This window comes from Calypte anna, chromosome 5 (assembly GCF_003957555.1).
Source record: "Calypte anna isolate BGI_N300 chromosome 5, bCalAnn1_v1.p, whole genome shotgun sequence".
Taxonomy (NCBI): domain Eukaryota; kingdom Metazoa; phylum Chordata; class Aves; order Apodiformes; family Trochilidae; genus Calypte; species Calypte anna.
This window is the reverse complement of record NC_044250.1, coordinates 12,500,593-12,518,365: the sequence shown is the minus strand read 5'-3', so window position 1 is coordinate 12,518,365 and position 17,773 is coordinate 12,500,593. Positions and strand designations below refer to the sequence as shown.

The 17,773-nt window shown below is 44.4% G+C and overlaps 1 protein-coding gene across 3 annotated transcripts in view; it reads right to left on the bottom strand.

The window, feature by feature from the left end:
* Positions 1 to 17,773, bottom strand: part of OSBPL5 (oxysterol binding protein like 5) — a 117,944-nt gene that overhangs the window by 2,133 nt on the left and 98,038 nt on the right. For 2 of the 3 annotated variants that reach the window (XM_030451314.1, XM_030451315.1), the window contains exons 9-21: positions 17,191 to 17,410; positions 15,340 to 15,524; positions 13,891 to 13,972; positions 13,178 to 13,276; positions 12,426 to 12,522; positions 11,381 to 11,479; positions 10,267 to 10,364; positions 8,222 to 8,311; positions 5,221 to 5,357; positions 2,800 to 2,985; positions 2,176 to 2,314; positions 916 to 1,033; positions 193 to 295 (exon numbers count right to left, since the gene is read on the bottom strand). In XM_030451314.1, the coding sequence (XP_030307174.1) occupies positions 193 to 295; positions 916 to 1,033; positions 2,176 to 2,314; positions 2,800 to 2,985; positions 5,221 to 5,357; positions 8,222 to 8,311; positions 10,267 to 10,364; positions 11,381 to 11,479; positions 12,426 to 12,522; positions 13,178 to 13,276; positions 13,891 to 13,972; positions 15,340 to 15,524; positions 17,191 to 17,410 (1,653 nt within the window). The remainder of the gene's footprint in view (positions 1 to 192; positions 296 to 915; positions 1,034 to 2,175; positions 2,315 to 2,799; positions 2,986 to 5,220; positions 5,358 to 8,221; positions 8,312 to 10,266; positions 10,365 to 11,380; positions 11,480 to 12,425; positions 12,523 to 13,177; positions 13,277 to 13,890; positions 13,973 to 15,339; positions 15,525 to 17,190; positions 17,411 to 17,773) is intronic. The other variant, XM_030451316.1, reaches the window with a different exon arrangement.

Here is a 17,773-nt window from a genome sequence, read left to right as displayed (position 1 = left end):
TTTCCTGTGTGTTCACAGGTTATCTATTGAAACACTTTAATTGCACCCCTGCTGCTTCTTAGAGACCAAGGTGGAGGTATGGGTCTTAGTGCCATGAGTCAGAGTGGTTCCAGAATGCTTATCAAGATGGTGATAGGAGCTTTATATAAATATTTATCTGCATTTTAGTCCTTAAGTTCATTTATTTGTTACCTGTGTATGTCCTGTTGGGCTCTCTGTAGGGATAAGACAGCCGAATGGATTTCCTTCAGGTGATTCATTTCTTTGCCACACTGAACACACAAGCTTTCAAACCCTGCAGCAAAGTGTTGAAGGAAGGAAAATATTTGCATCACCATCTCTGGTGCTGGAGATGCAACACAAACCAGGTTCACCCCCAAGGCTGTAATCAAATTGTCACAGCCTAGGGAAACACTGTCAGGTGGAAACATGGGGAGGAGAAAAGAGACAGAGTCTTCCATCCCAAAGGCATGGGTCAATGGAATGGGTCCTGTGTCACTGGCCTGGGGCCTCTTCTTCACTCACAGGAAACAAATTCTTGAACCACTCTCCCCAGCTGAGGGGAGGGGAATGAAGTGCTCACACCTGCCCTCATCTCTGAAACACTGGAGGTCACCTCCAACAAAGGCTGAGGCAAGGCAATTAGAAAGAAAACCTGTTTTCTATCTGTTAACTGGAATGGTAGTGCATTTTTCCTACATGTTTGTGCCAGGAATTGGGAAGCCCTTGTTGGCATGGATAATGTAAGGCAGAAAGAGGAGTCACACACAGAGAACAGAAAAGCAGAACATTCTCTTTGCTTTCCTGTGGGTTGTATGCCCATGGTATTAACTGCAACGGCCCTAGGGCTGCCTCGAGGAGTAAGGTACAGAGGGAAGAAGTTAAAGTTTGGCCCAGTGCTCCCCAAATACTTGCCATCATCATCTGAGAGCCCCTGCATTGACTCTGGAGTGGAACAGCTGCTCTCTGTGTTCTGGCTGTGGTTGGACGGCTGATCGCTGGCCTTGCGGCGCCTGCAGTCTGTGGCAGCCCTCTGGATAAAACCAGGATGAAAAGACTCAGTCACTGTCAGATTGAAGACTTCTGTGTTTGGCTTTAAAGAAAATAATTCGGGGTGCTGAGGAATATCAGGGAAACTGTGAAGTCTGATTGCTTTCTCAGCAAGTCCTAGTGAATAGCCTCCTGCCAGCTACTTCAGGCCATCACACCCATGCCCTGCACAGAAGCATTTCCCCAGCTAATAACAGCCTTTAGGCACCACTAAAATCATTCTTGGTGTGGTTTTAACTGAGGCATACTAGCAATGGATGTCATAGTTATTTTGCTGCACTGTGCACCCCCCAACCAGATATGTAAGAGAAAGGATAAAAAGAGAAAAAAAACGAGAACAAAATTTCCTGAACATTTTTCAAAAGGTGCCTGAAAAATTTAAATGTCACTGAACTTTTATACCTCATTTCTTGATGCAGTTTGGAAAGTTCCTCCCTGCCTCCTGAGTGGATAAACCAGACCCATTGATTCAAATAGTTCTCATTGAAGGGTCTGAAAAGCAGTTATGAACCTCAACTTTCCCATTGTTTCAGAGACATTTGGATTATAAAAGTCTATATTCACAGTAAGATATGAGTTCCTCAGTGTAATATTGGTTACAGATAGCTAGTTCAGCATTTCTGCATATTCAGAGTGTTTTATGCATGACTTATTACTCCAAAGATGAAATGGAATAAGAATGTATCACCCCTGCTTAAGGGAAAAGATGAAGAGAGGTTTCCTGTCTTGTCTAAGAGGAATGATAAAGGTAGATGGTAAAGACTGAAAGTGGAGCTGCAGGATCTCAGTTGTGTACTCCAAAACCTTGCTCACATCCTCACTTTGGGAAGTTTTCTGCTTTGGAAACACTGCACAGTGAAGTTCAGCTCAGTTATGTGCAAAACCCAGTATAAAAGTCCCTGTCACTAACTTGGGAATCAAAATGACAAAAGGGATAGAATATGTCAACAAAAAGTTATAATTATTTGGAATTAATGATGGTACAATATTGCAGGTCTAGATTAATAAGCTATCTTTACCCAAAACAGACCTTTCAGCCTATGCTGTGCTTACATAAAAATGCTGCAGGAAAGGGCTTGGTATCTAAAAGTTTAAGTCTTACATTCCCCAAAACAAGATCTTTACCTTGTGCTGTGCAATTTGATTGTTTATGCAGGTGGTTTTGTGGTTTGACATCCTTGAGGACAAATGTCTTTCCATGGTCTGAAGTACCCCATTCTTCTCAAATTGGGCAATGTCATTCAAAGGATCCCAAGGTCTTAAGCTTTTGAGACAAAAGGAAAAAAACCATCAGAAAAGTAGGAATCCCACACCAGGTGTGTTCTGTAAGAGCAACAACTAATTCCACATGCATTAGGGCAGGCATCCACCCCTGAAGTGACCCAGGCTTCTGCAGGTGCAGTGTGAGGAGTAACAGATACTTCACATTCAGAGTTCCTAGCAAAAAATGAGGGGGGCTCAGCCTCCGGAGGCTTTCCCCTTCTTGCCAGGGGTGGAGAGCACACTTGTCAGCTCTGGAATGCAGCAACAGGGAACTGTACCAATGGCACAGCAGATTTTCCATTGCTGAACCTTCATTCCCAGCTATCCCCAGCTCCTATCAGGAATATGCATTCTAATAATGACACAGAGCTCAGAAACAGCAAGCCCAGGAATGGCAGACCCCAAATGACAGGTCTGTAACCTTGCTCGTGCCCCTGGAGACTCGAGTGGTGAGGTCTGTTCCTAACCCCCAAGCCCTCCACTCACTCCTCATATTTGTAGTGCCATTCACTGGTTGTGGCATCCTGCTGGAAGAGCAGTGGTTTCCATTCTGTGCCATTCTCTTTCCTCTCTCGGGCAGCATTCCTCTGCTCCTCTTCCAGCACAAATTTTTCCTGGGTGGCCTTGTGCTGATCGCCTTTGCTAATTGCACTGGTAACGTGCTGCCAAAGCCTAGAAATAAACAGGGAAGCAAGTTTAGTCATCTTGCAACCAGCAGTGCTTCTGCCAGCTGGAAGCTTGGTGAAGACACTTTGCTGGTGTATTGATACTCCAGAGGAATTGTAACAGGATGACTCAGCCTCATTTTTTGGCTTCTACATTAAAGGAAGGGTGTGGGAATGGCAACACTGAATGCTGGATCTACAGAAGAATAGGGGAACTTCCCCTTAGATAAACATCACCTGCAACATTCCTTGTAAGATACATGATCTGTCATATGATGTCTCACCCAGCCTCTGCCTGGAAGAGAGGATCTATCCTTTACAAGAGAAAAATCATCACCTCTCTGGTGTTTTTTTTAAACTATAGCCAAGTTGTGATAGGTCTCCCTACACTTCCTCTGAGCAGAGGATTGTGATCTTCATTTTAGATTGGAAATATTTCTGAGATTAGCAGCTGGCCTTCCCCAGAACATTACCAGGTGGCTCAGCAGTCAGAATAGGCACTGAAGATCCAGGCTGTTCCAGTATTCCCAGCTCCACAAAACACCAGTCCCCCACTGAAAAGGTGAATACCTTGCTGCATTTAATTTGGAGCTTGCTGTGAAGCTCTTAATTGAAAAGGGATCCTCTAGAGGCAGAGAACACTTTCCTTCCTCACATTTTCCTGGGTATGAATCTTTCCTTCCAGAAACAAAGGAAGGAAACTCAGTTAGAACGTAAAGTGATGGGGGTAGGGGAGGGAGGAGTGAAAATAACAGCCTAGGAAAACACTGTGGTGTGAAGAGTCAGTCCTAAGGAATGTGGTGGAGTAAAGAGAGAGTCCTCTAATTCTAAGAATCTCAGAGGGACATGCACAAAATTGCTTGTCAAGGGCAAATTACTCCATCAAGAGCTGCATGTGTCAGACAATGAGATCTGCCATGGTGAGCTGTATAATGGTCTGAGCTTCAGAGACTCTCCAGCATTTCTGAAAGGAGGTGATTTTCAGCACTGCAGGGAAGAAGGAGCAATTCAGACAGAGCAGAACCTGGATTAGATGATAATACATTGATGCAACTGTCAGCACAAGGAAGTGCTCAGGTGAATATCTGTGAGGGCTCTCCAGAATTTTCTCTTTTGCCTCCTTCCCCTGGATGCATGTATCATTATTAATCTCTCACATATCAAAGGGAGTCAGCTCTGGCAGCACCCAGGTAAACAAAGAGATGAGATTCTTTGTCTGCAAGACTGAGATATCTCCTTTAAAAGAATCTTTTCCTGATGATTAATGGAGGAATGTGCTCTGTTCTGTGCCAGTGGTGATTGCACAACTGTGAGGTACAAACACAGACTTTACTGCCCACAACACCTGCACCTGTCCAGAAAAGAAAAGCTACATGTTCATCTGTTTTTATTTTAATGAAATCCCTTTCTTTACCCATAAAAAGGGGAACCTTTTTACTGTGATGTGATGCAACACCAAAATCTGATGCCCTGAGGGTAGCGGCCAATGCAATGCAGAGCCAGGCAGCAAACTGCATGTACCAGTTTGGGATGTTAGCTGGTACTGGTTAACCATACTGGTGAGAGGATAGGACTAGTTGGTTTGAAGCCAGTGCCACATGATGCTGCTCCAGGAGTTTTTGCTTAAGAATTGGCTTGGGGATGCTCATTCCATTAGATAGTCATCCCTTCTAAGTCATGTGCCAGGACTATATTTTTAGGTAATCTAGATTACCCTAAAAAAAAAAAACAGTGTGGATTTCCCTGGAGATCTCATCTGAGATTATGAGGCAAGGTTAAACAGCTGTTTAATTCTGTTTCTCATAAAATCCTCTCATGTGGTTCAAAGTACTGCTCTGCTCATGCCAGGACTTTCCACATGACTCCTAATTTAAGAGTCTGTGGTTGAAACAACTCCTCTTAACAAGTCATCCTTCCTGAGATTGACTTCTTTCCCCTCTGTAAAATGTGCCAGCAATTCTGCTCATGATCTCCGGAGTCCAGGGAGAGTTGTTATTTTAGCAGATAAAACATAGCCTTCACCACTTCTCAGCCCAGCCCCCTGGTTATTTCAGAGCTGTATTTCAGAGAAACACTCCAGAGTTAATGGACTGGAAAAAAAACAGGTAAATGCTCAGGCAATTTGTGTAGGTAAAATGGGTCACTGCCGTTCCAAGACTGTACTGAGAAAAGCAGAGCCTTCTGATTAGAGCCCAGTTTTCAGCAGGGAAGGAGCAGCCAAGATGTCCCCAGGGCTCCTTACCTCTCTGACTCAGTGTCTGTCTGCTCCTCAAACAGCACAATGTGGCGCTTCAGCCTCTGCTTCCGCACTTCACTGGTTGGGTTCCAGAACATTTCTGCATTCCCATTTTTCGACTCGGTTATATGCACTTCCCCATCCTGAGAAGGAAAATCAAGTGAAAAGGTTACTGTGAATCTGAAACACAAGGCAGGAAATAATCCTGACAGAGGGAAGCTGCTTCCGGATGGTGATCAGGGAGAGGGCCTGGTTTGAAAGCTGCTTTCCTCCTCCATCCCATCAAATCCCACTGAACACTTCCTGGATGTTTCTAAAATGAATGCAGCGAGGCATTCCCTGGCTGAATTCATCAGAGAAGAATTAGAAAGTGACCTGGTCCCTTTTGTTAGCCTTGTCCCCAGACAAGGGTACCCACAGAAGCCCTAAGATGCTCTTCTTTCTTTCCCCACTGTTCCCCCTGGGTACCACTCAGCACATCCAAACAAGACTCCTAACCCCTTTTCCAGCTTTTACTCTACTCCTCACTGCTGAAATTGCTCACAGAAGCTACTGAAATACCATCCTCTCTAGAAGGGAGAGTTAAAGCTGAGATACTCTCACTTTTTTTGTGTGAGTTTAGCCAAGTTTTTCTATTAATGCTCCTGATTTTCATTTAGCACTTCCAAATGCCAGGGATCTGTCATCTTTATTCCTTGCCAATTAATTTGGCAACCAATTAAGCAGCACTCCTCAGACAATTTTGCTGTGTCCCTGCTTAACTAAGCTGCTTCCCAGCCTTGCTCACAGATGCAGCAATGCATTGGGCCACAAGGCAGCTTGCAGAGCATCTCATGAGATGCACAACACTGGCTGCAAATGGAGTGAATCAGATGATTCCAACTGCTGAACAGCATGGGCATTGGTGTCATTCAGCTGCCTGCACACGATGAGTATCAGGCAAACATGATGTAGGTTGTGTCTATAGGCTTTGCCTGCCAATTTCTTCCTCCCTAATTTCTTTGCATCCCAACTGATCTGTTTCTTTGCCTGCTCCAGTCCCTTAATGTCTCAAAGTCCATTTCCCACATCTTCAGCTGTGAAAGTCCTTTAACCCTGAGGGTTTCTTGTAGTGAGACAGGACCAGGTGCCCTGAGTTACTGATGAGTGGGTGTGGGTTCACCTGTGTCTGGCCTCCCTCCTGAGCATGTGCAGGAGCACGGGGCCAATAAGAGAGCAGCTGACACCCACAGAGACAGCTCCCACTCTTCAGTAACTCAGGGCACCTGGTCCTGTCTCACTACAGTTTCTCATCCCTCCTCAAAGTGTCCCTTGGAACCTCCTCTGCCATGTCCTGAGGTGTCAGTTTCAGGATAGATCTCAGGGTCCCAAGAGCCCCTCAAGAGGTGTGGAAGGGAGGAGGCAGGCAGGCACTGTCAAACATCACTATCTGCCTCTCTGAGGGCCATATATTCAAGCCTCCAGGTGCTGCTTTGATCCTGGGACTGAGAAACATTGGGATTTACTTTCCTTCCTTATTCAGGTGGGTTTTCAGGTCCTGAGGCACAGAATTAGCCTTCCAGCTGTGAGGGTGTCTGTCAGAAAACTGGATGGTGCCAGAGTGAAGCCTGCAGAGCTGAGGAGAGCTGAGGAGAAATCCTGAGGAGAGCAGCCCAGTCCTCAGAGGGGGGAGGGAGCCCAAACAATGTCAAACAATGTCCCTCCTGCTGCACAGCAGCCACTCTTATTCACAGCATGCAGCTCCAAACAGCAGCTTATGGAGCCACCCTTTCAAAGCCACTTCACTTCTTTTATACATCCTTCTGATTTTGTGCACCACAACCAACCAGCACCAAGAGCAAAGGAGGAATAAATAATTTCCAGGCAGGAAGCTGAGCAGCACTCAGCTGTGTGGCTCAGCTCCCCAGGGGAGTCACCCAGCTCCACACACACCATCCATGTTCTGAGGACAGACAAGGTACTCCCTGATCCAGCCCAATTCCTGTTGTCAAGGCTCAGCCTGCAGGAAAGGAAGCTCAGAACAGAGAAGCTCTCCAGGCTCAGGGAGAAAACCTCCCTGGATACACCTAGTGAGGGCAAACCTCCCAATTTCAAAATAGTCATTAGCTTTTAATGTAAAAATAGATTCCCTGAGGGAGGGAGTGCAGTACCATACCATATATTATGATTGGGGCCTTACTTTACCCAGGCACATTTCACCTGATCTATTTTAAATATCTCTTCTACAATGAGACAAATCTTCTCTCAGAAGTGACAACTTCTATGGACTTGAAAGGGAGCACAGGTCCCTAAAGATGCAGATGTCCAAATGTAACTGAGATAAACACCCAAATGTCCAGCCCAAAGCCAGGGCTCACTGCTTCTGCCTCAGTTACCAGGAGTTCCCAACCAAAACTCCAGACCACATCCTTCACCAGACAACTTTATTCTTGCTGGGTTTTGGCTTAAGGATGCCTGTGAGTGATTCACTTGTGGATGCTGGGTATGTAAAGGTGGTAACTGATCTGATTGTTCTGACTCTCCCCAAACCTGCCTCTGTTCTTCACCTCATGAACAGAGAGAGAACCATCTTCTATCAAAATGCTTTACTGTGGAAATAATGAATTTAAACCCCTGTAAAGCTCTTCCCTTTTACTGCTGTAGCTGGGAAAGTAGTGAACCCAACAAGCCAAAAGGAAGCCTCACGATTTTCACAATCACACACAAGACCCACTACATCTCCTGCCTTCTGTGCTTGTCCTAAGCCTGGGACCCTAAATCCAGAGCCACTGCCTTCCTTACTGTTCCCAGCTTTGGGGAGTCCAAGTGTTCTTCACACTGGAGGTGGCTGGGACTACAGAAACATAATGACCTTGAGGGATGTGGTCCAGAAAGCTCTGCTGGCTCCCCAGGGGAAGAGGCAGCCCCTGCTGCCATGCAGGGAGCCTGCCCAGGGCTCCCAGTCCTCCCACACACCCTGCTGCCACCCCCACCTAAGCTGTCAGGAAGGTGGGTGATAGTGTGTTACCCAGTGTCCATCCAGGCTCGCTAACACTTCTTCTCCTGATTTAATCTTCCCAGAGATCTGATTAATGCTGGCGCTGCCGCCGAAGAAGGGCTGCAGGGGAGAAGAGAAAGAGAAAATCCCATCAGGTTACTGAGAACTGGGAGGGAGCCAAGCACAGTGATGCAGCAGGAGGAAAGGGAAGTGCCCCTTGCGTGATTTCTATGATTTCTGGGGAAGGACTGAATGCATTCTAACCCAGATGTTGACTGTGTAGCCTTGTGCCCTCTTCTTTTTGTTGGCAACACTGAAATCCCAGGAGGAGCTGCAGGAAGGGAGATAAGCCCTTCAGGTGCTTTCACATTCAGCAGGGCAAGGCTTTGCCTTCCTTGCAAATCCACTTCTTGTCAGCTAGGCAGCAGGACAAGAGCACATAAGCAAGCCCTTGCTGTTGTCCAGAGTCACATTACAGTTTGCACCCTTACACTTGCAGCCTTGTCCAAAGTAAAGGAGCAGCACTCCTGGGTGCTGGTGGCTTTCCCTGCAGATCTGACATCTGTGTGAAGCTTCCAGTGGGAAGAAGCTCTTGTCAGCAGCAAGCAAAAAAAGAAAAAGGGTATTTCCAGAGTCAAGGAAAGGATTCTCAGAACAATGGGAAATTCCCCTCACCTCCTGCCTGCCAAGTACAGGAAGCAGCAGTGATAGAGTGATCAGCTCTTCCATTCACACCACACAACATCTCTTCAGATATTTTAGCAGCACACAAGTTTCTAACAACATTTGAGCAGAGGAAATTTATTTATTTATTATTTTTTTAAATACCAATATAAAATCAAATATCCCACAACAGCCTTGGGGAAAAAATAACAAGTATCTCAAGAATCAATATATGCAGAGAATTGGTACATATTCAAATTAACAATAAAATGATGGAGTCTACATTTAACTTCTTACAATTCTACTAAAAAAAGTGGCTTGGAAATATTTAAAGTACAGCATGTAATTAAGCTCCAGGGATGTCTCTGAGTCATGTTTGGACAAAGTGTATTGTTTTCAAGTCAGAAAAGAAGGGTCTGCATTTTAATCTCTGCAATATTTGTAAGTCTGAGATCCACTGGCCTCAACACAGTACATTGAGCCTATGGGAAAAACAGGCTTTAAAGGAAAGTGTATGCAAATGTCAAGGAAATACACAGGGCAACAGTTCACTTTGTAAGGGCAAATGGAGACAGGAAATTATTCCTGCCCCCAGAAACATGCAGTTTTCAAAAGAGTCCTCTAACTGCAGTAATAGCTGCCATTCATGTCAGCTAAAGCTACAGCTCCTGCAGGTTCTCAGTTCTCCATCTTTCCTTTTATGACCAGGCAAGAAATTCTTTGTTGGAACAGAAGAGAAATGGATGGTCCTTAAAAAAGTAAGTTAACTGTCCAAAGAAAGTTACAAGTCATCACTTTCCCTCTCAATTTTTTGCACAAGTAACTACAAAGATATTCCCATTTTATCTGCACACCATGAATTTGTATCACCAGGCTTTGTAGGGGAGGGAATTGCTATGAAGAAGTCAGAACAAGGCAATGAAGGTTCAGTTCATCAGTGTGGCAGCCACTCACAATTCTCTGCCTGAAAACAGGCTCTTACCCTGCCATCAAGGCAAGGTCCTGTAGCCTTGAGAAACACAAGGTACAACTGCAGTGGCTGCAAGGTAAGGGTAAATACATGATGGCTGCTGCAGAGGTACACTGAAGATCCACAGCCTAACTTGCCTCAAAGTATTTTGTACATCTCACCCTACTTTGCAAGCAAAAATAATTGCACCTTCCCAAACAGAAGCCACAGTGTCACTACAAAACATTCCGAGCAGAGTTTGGCCAGTAGCCAGCTTGGCTGGCAGTGAACAAGTCATCTGTAAAACCCAAGACTGACTTCAGGATGATTCCTCCTCTCCAGGAGGGCCACCCTGTGGTGTATGCAGACATTGCTGGTACATAAATGATCGCTTTCCAGACTCTGCCTGGAGGAAAGGGCAGGCTTGAGGTCCACACCAAATGGAGGGGACAGTATCTCCTACCTTTAGCTTGAATTCCAGCTCTGCCCTGTGGTTAGTTTTCTCACAGTCGATGGTAACTTTCCCTCCAAGCTCCATTGTCATGGTACCATATAAAAGACCTGAAAATGAAGGAGAAAGATAATTAAGAGAGGCCCTCATGGAAGCAGTCTGCTTACTCAACTCAAACTGGCTCTCCCTGACACACTGTGAACTTCACTTCTTGGTTCTGAAAGTTTTGAAAAGACAAAACCCAAAGTATCAAGGAAATGGCTCAAGGAATAAGCCTAAAGAATCCTGCTGAGTCCACACTCCCCATTTATTACACCAGCCAGCTAACAGCTCAACTCCCAGGTGCTGATAATGTATCTTTGGCAAACTCAAAGTGGGAAAAAAAAAATAAGGAAAGTTGTGTCCAGCAACTTCATTTATACCAGTGCTTAAACAGACCCAGTTGCTTCTCACAGGGTGGATGGGGCAGGGAGGAGCTGTAAAAGGCTTCAGCAGAACCTGGGAGACAAGCAGTCAGGAAGGGGACTGCTTTTCACACAGGTTTAAGGTTTTCTGAGAAGGTCATTTACAGAAAAACTGTCAAGAGAAAGATTTATGCACCGGAACAGTTCACAGAGGGCACGATTTACACAAGTTCCTGTTTTCAGATAGCTTGGCCCTCCTTGAGGAATATCATGATTAGAGTAACAAAAAAACCTGAAAAGGATTCAGGAATTTGCTTTATTCTCAAAAAGCCAGAAAACAGAGCAGACAATTTCAGTGGTAACATCAGAAAAACTTTTTACCCTCAGAAGCTCAAAAATGTACTCTTACTCTTTGCATCTTCACTTACCCTGCAGTGCATACAGGCAGCATTTCTTTTGTTTCTACAAAGTATTAAAACTAACTTGGATGGGTTTAATCCTGTCATCATCTCTGCAGAGATATATTAAAAAGACTTCACTGAGGATGATCAGACTCCTGCTGAGCACTGTGACTCATGTGTGGAGCAACTGTTCTCTGGAATTACCAGTGCCTACAGTGCCAGGCATTCAAGAGGGAAGAAGAAAGCCAGTGCCAAGTTAATCAGTAAGATACACTATATTCTTCTTTCTGTTTGCTTCCTATTTAAACAGTCATAACTTACCTTTACAGTGGGCGTATGGCATTGTAATTATGTATTCTTCCCCTCTGTTCAGAAACACAAGCTTTGCTTTCCCATCCAACAGTGCAGAAAGTGAGTTACCTAGAATTTAAAAGAACAAATGGCATATGTATTAAAAATGCATTTTATACTTGGTCACTTATCTAACTTTAGAAAAATATTTCTACTTAAATGTAGGTCACTAATGAAAGAAGAGATATGAAATAATAATAATTCAGGACCCTAGAAATGATTTATTGTTGGAGGGAGGCAGTTCTAATAATCTGTCTGCTGCCTGCTCATATTTGCTCTGGCATTTTCTCCCTGTTGCAGAAAGGGCAGTTATTAAATAAGCAGTCAGTGGGATGTAGACACCACTTCCAGTGCTTGGAAGTTTTTCAGGTCCTTCTGTTCTCACACCTTTTCTCATCCAAATTATTATCCCAAATAATAAACAGAACTATCAGACAGACAGCAATCAATATTCACCAGGTATTTCAATAGATATAGTGACCACAGAGTAGTACTAAACCACTATTTCAATAGCAACACTGTTCAGAGCCTGTAGTTGTGCTGTCTCCATCTAGTGACAGGTGGAAGGTTATTTTCAAACTCTAGTTCTGCTCTCAGAAATGTGGGAGGTAGATAAATGGTTACCTTTATAGAAACTTGCACAAGTCAGTTGGGTGATTAAATAGCTATAAAATGCCTCATCTGTGAGCATATGCTCAGTAGTCTGGTAACCAATTGCCCATGCATTCTCATGAACCTTGGCTTTCTGTAAAACAGGCTTTTAAAGCTCTCAATATTTCTATCTGATTTTTTTATTTGTTTGTTGTTGTTGTTGTTGTTTTTAAATCAGTGTGATCTCCCACTGAAATGGTGGGAATGGGGAAATCCCAGGAGAGCCAAACAAGCAATTAGAGTGTGCTGGTGGTAGGTCTCTTAAGCATTTCTTTGTTCTTAACTCTCAACACACTCAGATGTGACTGAAAAACCAACCCCACGATGCTCCCTGGTAGATGCCAACCAAGGCTTAATGCCTTACCATAAAACTTGGACCTAGCTAGAATGCTGCCAGTAATGCAGAACCCATCCTTCCTATTGCTGACATGAAAAGCTGACACTGGTGGATGATGGGAGACCTAGAAGAAAAATATTCACAGGTCATTTACAGAATTCTTTACAGACTAAACAGAGCACAGAAAGCACAAAGGAGACAGCCCTGAGCAGTCCTCTAAGCCCTGTGCATAACATTAGCCCAGTGTGAAAGGAAGGAATGAGACCATAGGATCTGACATCATGATACATGTAAACTTTCTCCTCCACTCCATATTTTCTTGTCCTTGTGCATCTGGAATCACTTTAGGCCAGAAAGTACAATGTCAGACTGTCAGCACAATAAATGACAGTGCAGAACTTTCTGGCAGCATCTGAAATGGACACAGTGACTGAAATAAAAATAAACCAGGTAGGATTTGGTTATGTGTTTTGACAGAGGCAACTCAAACCACAACAATATTTTATTAACAAGAAGCAAACAGTAGGGCAGAGCTCTGTAGTAAAGATCTTTATCAAAGAGGCCAATGTAATATATGAGAAACCTGCTCTGATAGTCTTGAGTGCCTGCCAAAGCTCACAGTCATCTTTGTAAATCTAGAGAGAAAAGAGATCAGCATCTAGTTTACCCCATGTCCCACTCTGGGTTATCTACACAAAACTCCAGTTTTCTCTGTCAGGGTGAGCTGTGCAGTGTGCTGCAATGCATGGAGGTGCAAGCAGCTAAATAAAGCAGCTTACCTGTTCTGCTATGTAAAATGTGTGACTGTTTGTCTGAGGGTGAAACCAACAGCAGCGAAACGTCTCTCCCAGAATTGGGTTGTATGGCTTTTTTATTCCCTGAAAAGCAAAACAATCAAAATCAAAACCTGCTGCAAATGAAGATTTGCAATACAATTTTACAGAGGTGGCCACAAAGCATCATTTTCTCTCTGATGTTTTAAATTAAGTCAGTCACACAAATGAAAACCAAAGAGCTGGTTCCATCTATCCTCCTATTCTAATCTTTTCATCTCATCCATGGATTCCCCTACTATTCTTGCCAATCTCATCTTCTACCTGATCAAAGCTTTGCAAGATAATAAAACTTTTTATTTCTGCTATATGCAGCAGGTGTATCCTGGTATGGAAACAGAGCACTATGGTATTAATAGGCCTGAAAAGAGAAAAGGGAACCTGCTTTCCACCATGGGAAAAGTATTGAATCCAAGGACATGTTACTTGTTGATGACCACTTTTGATTTCTAACTGTCCAGTGCAAAAGCTCTGAGATGGTCAGCACTATTTTGCACCCAAGATCTACTCCAAACCCCAATGCAACTTCTGTTTTAAAATTAATGCTCAAAGTCTTCTGAATAATAAAAGAGGTAAAGTGTCAAAGGAAATGCAACAAACACAAGCATAGCAGAAGATGTGAATGCCCATTACAGTCATAACTTCATGCATTCTTTTACCTTTGGCTTCTTATAGAAACCAGACAGGTACCACCTCACCACCTGCTTCATTCGACTGTATGGATCATCTTCAAGGACAGCCCTGCAGGACAGAACAACAGTGTTTTCTCACATGCCCTCTGTACTGTTCACCCATCACACCAGTTTCTAAACCAGTACAATAACATCAATTTCAACAGTATTTCCCCAGTACTAACTTGTAGTAACTTCTGTGCTGCTGCCAGTGAAGAAGGTGTCTGCCAGCAGAAATTGATCTTAAAAATGTGCATCATACAACACATAAATTCTTAGAAAGTGGTGCCCCTTGCCCTGCACTCCTTTAAAAAACCTAATAACATTTGTGGAGTGTACCAGGTTTGACCGGACACACATTCAAGTATGTTAACCTGGGACTGCCATGCCAGTGTGGATCACAGGAACAAGAGCACTTCTGCCATGAAAATCAAAGAGAATTAACTTTTCCCTTGTTCCCCTCCTCCTTAAAATATCTTTAAAGCTGATGTGCTACGTGGCCTCTTTCAGTACTTTGAGTTTGCACACAAAAATTCAGGTTGGGAGAAACTTCCCAAGGTCACCACGTCCAAGCCCTCCCTGCTTGAAGATGAAGTGGGAAGTAAACATAAACAATAGAGTTCCTGATATTTTCAAACCATTTGAAAATCAACCTGGAGAAGTCCTTGCAAAATCCATTTAGAAGGATCATCCATACCACTGAGGTTTATTTAACAAATCCTCCACACCCCTTCAAGTTTTCTTAGATCTTAGAACTAAGGAGAAACATTTCCTTAACTTCAGATATTACAAATACCACAAACAAGGCTTGAAAATACCACAATTATAGAATTACCCAGAGGCAGCAGAATAAACAGGAATAACTACTGCTGCTACTTGGATACTACACACACTATTTTTAAAATATTCCAGGTGTATCTCCTTGGGAAGGCTGCTCCTACCTGCAAGTAGAACATTTTTTTTCTGTATGGCTGCTCCCACCTTTCTCATGATAGATGTTAAAAGATGTTTCTTATTTATCAACCAACAGAATGATATTAATTTGGGGGGCAGAAGTGCCTGACAATCTTTCACTCTCTGTCCTATTCCCCTCTGTTCAGGAGTACACCAGAAGGTGGCACAGCTCTGCCACCAGTGAGATGCTCAAAGGCAAGAACCAGCTCCCCAGGAGTCCCAGCCAATGCTGGCAAACATCTGCCTGTGCAAAGGGAGCTCTGTTAACTCTTCCCTTTGCTTCCCTGCCCCTCGCTGGCACCACTCCATCATTAAAATGTCACTGCAGTGGCTGGATTCACACTGAACCCAGGGATGTGGGTTTCACTGGGAGCCTTTCAATCAGGCAGACACACTCCAGCCAGCACCAAGCTGACACCACAACACGTTTTCACAAAGGCAGGGCAGGCACCCCATGCCCAGCATGCCCTGTGTGCTGCTTACTGGGACAGAAGGTCAGCGTGGTAGTAGTAATCTGAGAGTTTGTTGAGGAAGGAGCGTGGCTCCAGGATGAAGGTGGGCAGCACCACCCGGGACAGGTCCATGCCGGGCCGCAGTTGCTTCAGCAGGATCCACATCAGGCTCTTGTTCTCTTCTGAAACAGTTTCTGTTTGAGATGATTCACCTGTCTGTGACAGGAAAAGAGAAAGTCAGGGCAGAAAAAAGGAAAACTGTTTCCTATGGGTGCATTTTCCTTAGAGGGTCCAAGCTCAGCCAGGCACACGGGCCCCTGGCACAAAGGTGACTACAGCTACAGCATCACAGCATCACAAACAGACATCAGCTCTGGCTGTCCTGGTGCCAGGATCCTGTCCTGGGCAAGGATAAAGGGCATTTTCTGTCTTCTACTAAAAAGCCATCATAAATCTCTTCAGAGCCTTTTCCTCTCCATGCTGAACAACCCCAACTCTCTCAGTCTGTCTTCATAGCAGAGGTGTTTCAGCCCTTTGCTCACCCCCCTGGACTCTTTCCAACAGCTCCATGTCCTTGAGGGGCAGCAGTTTCAGCTGAAGACACCATTTAATGGTATTAGTTGGCACGTGTTTACCTTGATACATTTCTGCCCATCACTTGCCATCACCTACTGGGACTCTCTAAAGCAGAAATGTAGTCCTTTCCATTAGGTTTTCATTGCAATTTCTTTATTTTAATGTAAAACTGCAGAGATCTCTCTCACTCTCCTACACTCAAAATACATTAGCACTGCCTGTAAGGCTCATTCAAACACTGGAGTATCAGCCCACCCTACCAGTACTTCTAGGATGGCTTTGTCACATGGCAAAATGTCATTTCAGAACAAGCAGCTGACAGAAATTAAGTTTGCCTGCATTTTGCTGTTGCTTAGTTGCTCAGCTGTATCTGAAATCCACTCTTTGGACCCTGTCTGCTGTGTGGCTGGGGTGGGATCTGAGGGCACAGATGCACATAAAGAGATCTGGGGCTTTTTGTGTGTGCCTGTAGGGAACAGTTCTGTTTGTCAGCACGACTTCTATGGCAGGGGCTTGCAGCTCCCAGCCAACATCTGAAATAGCAGTAAATACACACAAGAAAGAAACAGCTCTCTAGCAAAGTGATTTTCTTTGGAGCACCACCAGCTTCCTTGTTGGAAGCACCAGTCAAGGGAGTGCTCAGAGCCTCCTGGTGCTGGAGCTCCTCTGCTCCCTGCCCCAGCTGATTCCCACTCAGCATCCTTGGCTCCCCAGCCTTCTGCTGCTGCTTTCCTCAGAGGTGTCACAGTGACATCCAGCTAACAAAGGCTCTTACATGGAACAGAAATGCATCCTCCTGCTGCTAAATGACATGAGAACTGGCTTTCCTACAAGAAACTGTCATTTAGGAATCAAGTGGCTCCAACGCTCCATTAAGACACACAAAAAGGATGTTCCATGCATAATGAAAAAGGAAAGTATCATATTTGGTATCATGCAAGGAGTGAGCATCCTAATTGGCCAGGACACATGCCCAGAATAATAATTCCCCCTCCTGCTGGCTCCACAAGCACTGTGCCAATGCTACGCAGCTCTTTAATGCAGTAACTGGTTAAAGCAATTGCTGATGGTGGAAACATGCCAAAGCACAGTAGCAGAGCTGCTGCTCATAATGCACATTTATTAGAGCACACGATAATTCAACATAATTTAGCAGAAGGCTGTGCATTGCTTATCTGTAAAACACTGGAACTCATAAAGCCATTTTTAAAACTGCCATGCATCTAAAAGGCTGGATGACAAACACTATGAGCAGAGAGATTTTAACAGGGAGAGGCAGGGATTAAAGTACTTCATTTTCTTTTACCTCCCCAAATTCCTCATAGATCTGTTCAACATAAGTCGTCCCTTTCCTTCCTGGAGAGAGCTCTCCATGGGTTTCAGACTGATCACTCTCACTCTCGTTTGTCTTCCGGCTGTTCTCGTGAGTTTCATTCTCTGACTCCTCTCCGTTGTCTCTCTCAGACTTGTCTGAAAAAGCATCATTTTCCAGCTGGTGGTGGTTCTCCAGGGCTGATTCATTCAGACTGCAACACACAATTCATGATTTGCTTCAGTTTGATTTACAGAGCCAGATTACTTAAGGCCTTTTAGCCAAAAGCAAAAGCATTCCCCAGGACTCAAAGCAGGGTGTGCAGCCCCAGGGAAGTGTAAGACATTGCTCTCCTGAAAAGCTGGGGGTTATCACAGAAACACTGAGCTATTTTCCATCAAAATTCCCCCCTCCAAACTGCACTTGGCAAAATCTGCCACATAGCTCTGCTTACCCAGTATGCAGAACTGCTGCTGGCTCTGGATGGAAGCCCACATACCAGAGGGACCCAGAGCAAACACCAACAACTGATCAGAGAACTCAAGTGTCAATCAGGAGACATTTTACTATTTACAGA